This window comes from Andrographis paniculata, unplaced genomic scaffold (assembly GCF_009805555.1).
Source record: "Andrographis paniculata isolate CXL003 unplaced genomic scaffold, ASM980555v1 Contig14END, whole genome shotgun sequence".
Taxonomy (NCBI): domain Eukaryota; kingdom Viridiplantae; phylum Streptophyta; class Magnoliopsida; order Lamiales; family Acanthaceae; genus Andrographis; species Andrographis paniculata.
The window spans coordinates 1,397,040-1,405,257 of NW_026137424.1; the positions used below are offsets into that span (position 1 = coordinate 1,397,040).

General features: G+C 27.0%; 1 protein-coding gene across 2 annotated transcripts; it reads right to left on the reverse strand.

The window, feature by feature from the left end:
- Nucleotides 1-51: 51 nt before the first annotated feature.
- LOC127259803 (nifU-like protein 3, chloroplastic) lies at nt 52-4,529 on the reverse strand. Of its 2 annotated transcripts, none has more exons than XM_051287425.1 (4): nt 4,265-4,529; nt 4,073-4,178; nt 2,155-2,444; nt 52-429 (listed from the first exon to the last, which is right to left on the reverse strand). In XM_051287425.1, exons 1-4 carry the CDS (start codon nt 4,322-4,324, stop codon nt 238-240), a joined length of 648 nt encoding a protein of 215 aa, XP_051143382.1. In that variant the 5' UTR covers nt 4,325-4,529; the 3' UTR covers nt 52-237. The 2 variants fall into 2 exon arrangements, with proteins under 2 accessions (XP_051143382.1, XP_051143374.1); XM_051287417.1 differs by having other exon boundaries at nt 2,155-2,453.
- Between the last annotated feature and the right edge of the window lie 3,689 nt (nt 4,530-8,218).

The following is an 8,218-nucleotide window of genomic DNA, read 5'->3' on the forward strand; positions in this document are numbered from 1 at the left end:
TAAAATTTAACGTCTGTTAGTCAAATTTAAAAAGCGGGAGAGTGTGCAACATTTTGGAAAACACAAGTATGTTTTTTGGAATTTTAGAACCACGAGGGTTTTCAGCGAATTCGTAAAACTACAGGGGGTTTTTTGCTATTTTGCCTAAACAATTTTATCAACAATCGCCGTATATGTATATACGTGTGTGACACATAACTTTTAGCAAGAAATAGGATACCCATTTTCACTAACTATTCACTCTATCAATTGAACAGCTGCAATGGTTGGTATTTTTTCTCTAAGCTTTTGTGTGAGAGCCACTCTCACTGTCATCACCCCGGCCGCCGGTCCGCCAAGCCGTACTTTTACAATATAGTCTATGATCTGAACGAGTTCGAGTTCCCCACCACCGGTGCCGGCAAGATATGGTCTGATCTCAGATAGAACCTGTAGATTAAAATAAGTGAAGCTCGCCCCATAGCGCTATGGTTACTAACATATAAATAAATCGATTTCTTGAATGTAAATGAAAGACCGCAAAGTGTTTCTTACCTAGGGCTGTTATTCGAGCCAAGTATCTCATTTTCAAACTCGACTACTGAGCTTAAAGTCAAATTTAAAGCTCGTTAGAAGTATCCTATTTTTATCAAACTCGGGTTTTATTTATTACATACACCCTTCAATTTCTAATTTAATAAACATGGTCTACACACAATTATAGAATACCTTGTTCACCAAACCTATTTTTGAGTAGCACAATTTCCAATAAATAGTATAAAATAATACAATGTATATTCTATTCACCCACAAAAAGTTAACAATTCAATAAAAAAAAATTAATTTTTATATTATCGGTACGATTCTCTATACTTAATATAAATGTAGGTTCATCCAAAAACACAAAAGTGAACACATATTTCACCTAAAATTAATTACCAGTAACCAACTTATCAATTGTATTTTCAAGAATATTTTAATCAATACACTTTTCTACAACATCTACTACAAATAAAATACTCTTTCATCCAAAAATATTTTGCAACTTTTCCTCCTTTTTAAGTAGGTTTTTCTTCCTTACCCTTATAATTTACAATTTTTATAAAATTATTTAAAATAAAAGGCATAGACAAAATTGTCAAAAAAAAATCAAAAAATATACCTTTTATCATTTTCATCCATTCAATGACAATGGGTATGTTTGTTCAAGCCTTTTCCGGAATTGCAATTTTCAAAAAATATATTTAATAGTAATTTTTTACACAATTCTCCGTACTGTATATTAAATATAAATTTTTTTTAAAAAATTAATATTTATTATAAAAATTCAAAAAAGTCAAAGATTCCATTTAAATAATATATTTTATATTTTTAGCATAATTTCTCATACCACATCTAAAAAATCAAATTCATCTAAAAGTTGGTTGAAGAGAGTCAATATATATATATATATATTTGTTTTTAGTAAATTTGATATTAACTATATATTATAAATACCCTCAAATTTATAATTATTTACATCAATATTGTTACACGAAATTTAAAAAATTTAAAAACAAGGGCATAAATATCCTCAAATCTATACTTACTTACATCAAATTAAGAAACGAAAGATTTTTTTTTTTTCAAATTTTATGTTAAAAATAAATGTATAGACATGGACACAGAGAGTATCATCTAAAAAGTACCGAATCAAAAGTAAACATGCCAAAATTATAGGATAAAGGAAGTACTATTATTCTTTAACCTATGCAGCAAAGTAAATCCATACGTACATAATCAATGGAGAAAGTAGTAAATATTTAATAAAAGTATAAACCGAATACCTTTCGAGCCTTATTGAGTCAAGTATGCTAAACTCAATTTTTCGAGCTCAAACTTGACTCATTAGTATGCTTATAAACATACGAGTCGAGCTCGAATTATTCCCCTACACTCGAGAAAATTCACAATCAACCAAAGCAATCGCTATTCGTTTTCTATGAAAATTCGCGTCTAATCCCTTAATCGAGCACAACTATTCAAAAGATTTTCATCTTCTTTTCATCAAACCGTTTGTAAATAAACACAAACACAATCAAGTAGCCACTTCACAAGAGATTTGGATATCATATCGAAAACCAAAGATCCAAAATTCGTATTAAAATAGGAAAGAAGAAGAATGAATTTTATTACCTTCTCTATATTCTCTTCATTCAACTCTAGGCCTGTTTCTGTATCGAGGATCTGCTCAACAGCTTCGATTTCAGGAATTTTATCACGAAGACGAGTTTCAATCCCCATTTTGAGGGTCATTGTTGAGCTCGGGCACGATCCGCAGGCGCCTTGGAGTTTTAATACCACAACAAGGCCATCAATCTCATGTAGAGCTACATTCCCTCCGTCGGCCATGAGCCCCGGCCTCACCTCATCCAACACTTGCTCGACGTTCTCCTCCGTCAATGGCAACACACATTTTGGGGAAACTACACAGCCTTTAAACCATCAAACACCATAGCCACGACTTACTACCAAATTCAACAACAAAACAAACTCAATCAAATATATTTCAACCAACACTAATGCACCATAATCTATAATATTACATTTTGCAGAATTTTCAAAGTTGCATGTTATTAATAATGAAATCAATGGCCGAGAAATAGGTGTGATACTTACTCGATAGATTCAAATTATAACAACATAATTTAATAAATATAACTAAATAATAACGACTTAATCTATATAATAGAAATTTAATCTAAACTAAAATTAAATATCTAAAATATCTCTAACATCTCCTCAAACTCAAATGGTATCACAGAAACAACTTGAATATACTAAAAAAAACAAAGATGATATAATCAAAATCGTCTACTGAAATCTCAATTGAAATAGAGTCAGAATCATAATTCCCTTATAATGCAGCTAGAGTTGGAAACAATATTCGCTTACAATGAAGTTAAAGTCGAAAAGATAACTCGCTAACAAAGTTAAAGTCGAAAATAATATTTTTTCACAATGAAGATAAATTCGAAACATCAATCGCTCACAATTAAGTCATAGTCGAAAACAAGGCTCTCAATGTTGTTTGAGTCGAAAACAGGACTTCGAATTAAACATAATATGGAGACAATCGAGGGCCAAACATCAAATTACAAACAAATTTGATATAAAATAAATTGGGCAAATGGGCAATTACATGCATCACAAAATTGAAAGACCCCGTATTATATTCGGGGATGATTGTACCTAGAGCACATAGTTTTGATACCATTTTAACTTTTGCATAATTTTTTTGAGTTTCTTTGTCGGATTTAGTTTGCAAACTATTATATTTGACTGGAAGTTTATTTGGACTCACTATAATAATAATAATAATAATAATAATAATAATAATAATAATAATAATAATAGGGGTAAATTATATAATACTCCCACCCTATTTTTATTTATTGTGTGAAACTCCTGTGTTGGTGTAAACTTTGCACCAAACGTCCTCCTTGTCCAAAACTGATATTTGGTTCTAAACAAAGACCTAAATAACGCAAATTTTATACAAATAAAAAATGCAAAATATCTTAAATAATTTTTTTTAATAAAATAAATAAATAAATAATTTAATAATCCTTCGTTTTATAATTTTTGAAAACAAATTGTTATATTATTTTTATAAAAACTATAAAAATAAATTATTGATCAATTATTTATTTATTTATTTTATTCAAAAAAATTATTTAAAATATTGTATGTTTTTATTTGTATAAAATTTGCTTAGTTTAAGTCTTTATTTAGAACTAAATATCAGGTTTGAACAAGGACGGCGTTTCGTGCAAAATTTACACTAACACGGGGAGTTTCACCAAACAAATAAATACATAGTGTTTAGTGCATTTAAAAAAAATAAAAAATACAAGGGGTTATTATATAATTTATCCTAATAATGATAATAATAATAATAATATAATGTAATGTAATAGATCAATAAAACACGTAAAAGTCCTCAATCAGTTGCACAAATTTACAGATCAAATAATTTCATCACATGTAATGGACGATTTTAAACAACAAATCTCCAGAAGCACATAAAAACTAATAAAAATCAATGTCTAACCAGAATTGCTGGATCGAATTTTCCTTTGACGAACTGTGCTGAATCTAAGCAGATGTTTGCTATGGAATTGGCCTCTGAGAAATGTGCTCCGCTCCGACCATGGATTCTGTAAATAAATTGCGCGATGTCAAATGAAATCGAAAATCAGAGCGATTGCCAAAATCTCGAGCATAAAATTGTTAGTTCAAATACCTGGTAAAAGGAGGCAGAGCCTACGAAGAGCCTCAAACAGTGAGAGGAAAGTGCAATCATTTTGCACTTTGATTCTCAGGTCTTAGGGATTTGCTTCAACTCCCATAAAAACTTGATTTAAGACGGCTATGGTTCGCCGGAAAACAAACTTTAGAGAGCAGAGAATTCGGTCGGAGTATTTGTTAGTTTCGATTTGCTGCTGCAAATGATGGAGAGTCGGCGCTGGTGATGAACAAAATATGAAGGAACGAGTAAGCTTGGTATTGCTATGGCTGCCATGTTTGTGGATAGAATTGTGCCGGGCGACCCATTTTGGATGGCTACGGGTCGGGTTCACCCGTCATAATCCGACCCGCCCCAAATTTGGGATTTTATTATCACTACTCGTATTTTTTTTTTATGATCTTTGGGATGAAGTAATAGGCTTTATATAATTTTTATCTAATTTTTTATTATTTAAATTTTACTTTATTCCAAAATATATATTGTTAAAAGTTAGTACTCCCTTCCTCCTAATACAATAGTGTTATTTACCATTTTTGTCCATCCAAAAACAATAGTCTTATTTTCATAAATAACCATATCACCATAAAATTACCCCTATTTTTTCATTTTTATTACACAATTGCCACTACTTTTTACACTAATATACACACAAGGGCAAAAAAATCTTTTATCCATATTTTTTACCAATTATTAATATAATATCAATATTTTTTAATTTTGTGCCAAATATTTATGGGACGGAGGGAATATAAAATAGTATTATTTAAATTCAAATTCAAATATCAAAACGTATTTAGGAGGTGTTTGGCAATGAGCTGTTAATTATTAGCTTTGAGTTAATTCGATTAGCTGGTTTAACTAGCTAAACGTATTAGTTGTTTGTGAAGTGTTTGGTAAAATAATGATTTTGTATTAATTATTTATACGTGAAAATAATTAAAGATATTTTATATATTTTTTTAAAAATATGTAGTTTAATATTTTCGGTGGATAAGTTTTTTTAGAATTTTATTATTAATTATTAAAAATTAGGAGAGGTTTATTAGAATCTTGTTTTTATTTTTTAAATGTTTTGTTAAAAATTAATGTAATTTTATTGAAATATATACCCATTTCATTAAAAAATAGTATAAATATATATATAAAAAAAAAATGATTAGTATATATTTTTATTAGATTAATTTTTAATTAATATATATTTTCATTAGACTTATAATTTTAAATAAACATATTCATTTTTTAAAAAAGAATTATACGATAAAATATATAAATAAATTAATAATATTAATATATTTATTTTATTTTTATTTTAATAAATTTAAAATTTTTATAAAAAATATTAGTAATATAAAAAATTAATTATTTTAAATTTATAAGTTATTAGAAAGAAATATATTTAAATATTTAATAATTAGTATAATAAAAGTATATTAATATATGTGAAAGAATTAATTAATTTTAAGGACAAATAAAGAATAAAAAAAATTAAAATAAAAAAGTTAATCTAAAATTATTTTCAAAATTATTTTTTTTTGGGCTCAATAAGCTAATTGAAAATACTATTTACCAAACATTAAAATTAATTGATTCACTGGTTAAATAGCTAAAAGCTTTTCAACAAGTTAAAAACTGTCGGTCAAACAGACTCTTATATTGAAAAGAAATACACATGACTCCTTATATGTGTGCTGATTTAATATTACAAGCTCTTCAAAAATATTATTTAAATATATATATATATATATATATATAATATATACAATAAAAGTTGTCGGTAAGGGATGATTTGGAATTGGGTCCTGAATTCAAACTCCGACGCCTCAGGTCACCTACCATATATAATTCACTTAGTGTTTGGAGAATTATCCCTCAAACTTTACTATTCATCTAGTTTTTTCTTTTTAAAAATATCAAATCAAACATTTATATTTTATTTTTTTATATTATACTAAAAAACAATTTTACATTTAAAATATCACATCAACACATATTTATATCATATCATACAACTATTTCAATTCAAAATTTTTATTATTGAAATCCTAACTCAAAATTCAAAAAGTTTGTTTCTTTAGTTACAAAACTCCAAGTTTTTACTATTTTGACATTGTGTTTCCCGAAAAAAAAATATATATACATTTTTTCTTCTCACAAACATCCAATCATACATTATTTTAATATCAAACTCAAAACAAAATTTTCAAAAAATTATCAAAAGAAACATACTTAAGTATTCTCTTAGCCCATAACAAAAATGTGTAAAATTATATGTTTAATTGGAAGTTTTGTTGTTTTGAATATTTACAAAAATAGTAATCCTTCAGTTCCACTCCAAAGTTTTGGAATTTTGTAATAAATTAAGAAATAATAGTATTTTATTGGTTAGTGTAAGTATATAAAAAATTTTGACATTTTTGTCCTTTGACTTTATGTATAAAGTAATTGTATGTGATATTATTTTTGTAATTTAGGTAAAAATTAAGGACATTATGATATTAATGTATGATTACTTTTACTAAAATAGTAAAAAAAATACTACATAGTGAAATTAAAAAAATGGTAAAAATGGTACATTTGAATTAGAACAGAAAAATATAATATTTACTACGTGAAATTTTATAAGTTAAAAATGACAGTGGTCTAAAATAAATAAATAAAAAAACCTCTAAAAATGACGTGTCGAGATAAAATCAAAATTCTTTTCTTTCAAATCGATTGGACAAACACAATGGCTCAAAATCAATCTATGTTCTTCCTTTTAAAATTTTATAAATAAATCACAATAGCCTCATTCTCCTTCCCCTCTCTAACATTTCTTTAGGAGTTTCTCCTAAATTCAACTCAAAGTCAAACCCTAAAGCAAAATACAAGTCATAACATATGAGATTAATTAGGTTAAACTATAAAAAATTTATCCCTTTTGAAATCCGATAAACAAACAATCAAAATTGAAATTGAAATACCCACAAAAGAGAGAGAGAGCCGTGTAAATAGGCATACCCCGACATAGAGCATCGAAGTGGGAGAGAAGAAGAAAACACAAGTCGAGACAAATACTCCTCATTTGATAAAAAATCACCTCAAAGCTCTGGCAGCCGCATATTGCTTGTTCGGCTTGCGTGTTTGAGGAATGTCCGTGTGAGAGAGAGAAGAATGAAATTGGAGAGAAATTATTTTGGCAATATCTTGATTACATTAGGCTTTTGTCTAAAGAGTTCAATTTTTTTACCTAAAATTTTAAGCCATTATGCGGTGGAATTTTGAAAACTCCGCCAAAAAATCTTTGTTGTAGAAAGGAGAGCTTCTAAGAAGTTGTCACTCTAATTGCACTTAATGTTGATTACCGTCGTAAATTTTGAATTTGCTATCATTATAATTGTAAAGAATTAGAAATAATTAGGATGTGCTCAATCAACATAAAATTTACGATATGTTTTTCAATTAATATTATCAAAAAATATATTTTCTCCGTCATATAAATATGTACTTATTTGATCGGGCGCGAGTTTTAATAAAAGTAAATAATAATTGTTATTTTTTCTTTTTATAGTAAAAAAAAGTACAAAAAATATTTTTTACTTAAAAAGAAAATAATAATATATTTTGATGACAATCCAAAAAAAAAAAAAAAGAGTATAAATTTGAATGACCAATTAGGTATATAATTCATATATTTACACAAAATATATAAGATATGTAAATATTTTATTGACTCACAAGTCAATGATTCAATATAAAATATATTTTTTTTTTTGCTTATATTACGGTTCTCATTACCAAACAAATATAAAACACATAAAATGTAAACTACAATATAAATACCCTTACAATGTGGCGTTGAAGTATTTTTTTTTTTTAAATTACTTGAATTTATTTCTATAATATCAATTACTACGTCTGTCCAAGACTAAATTTTTTATTTATATTTGGCATCATTATTTTTAACAT

Bases quoted from the DNA above. Each gene is read 5' to 3' on its own strand.
- LOC127259803 (XM_051287417.1), bottom strand. From the start codon at position 4,324: ATGATTGCACTTTCCTCTCACTGTTTGAGGCTCTTCGTAGGCTCTGCC. The intron at 2,454-4,072 runs GTTAGACATTGA...GATGGTTTAAAG, and splicing joins AATTCGATCCAGCAATTCTG to GCTGTGTAGTTTCCCCAAAA. The intron at 430-2,154 runs GTAATAAAATTC...TTTAATCTACAG, and splicing joins ATGAAGAGAATATAGAGAAG to GTTCTATCTGAGATCAGACC.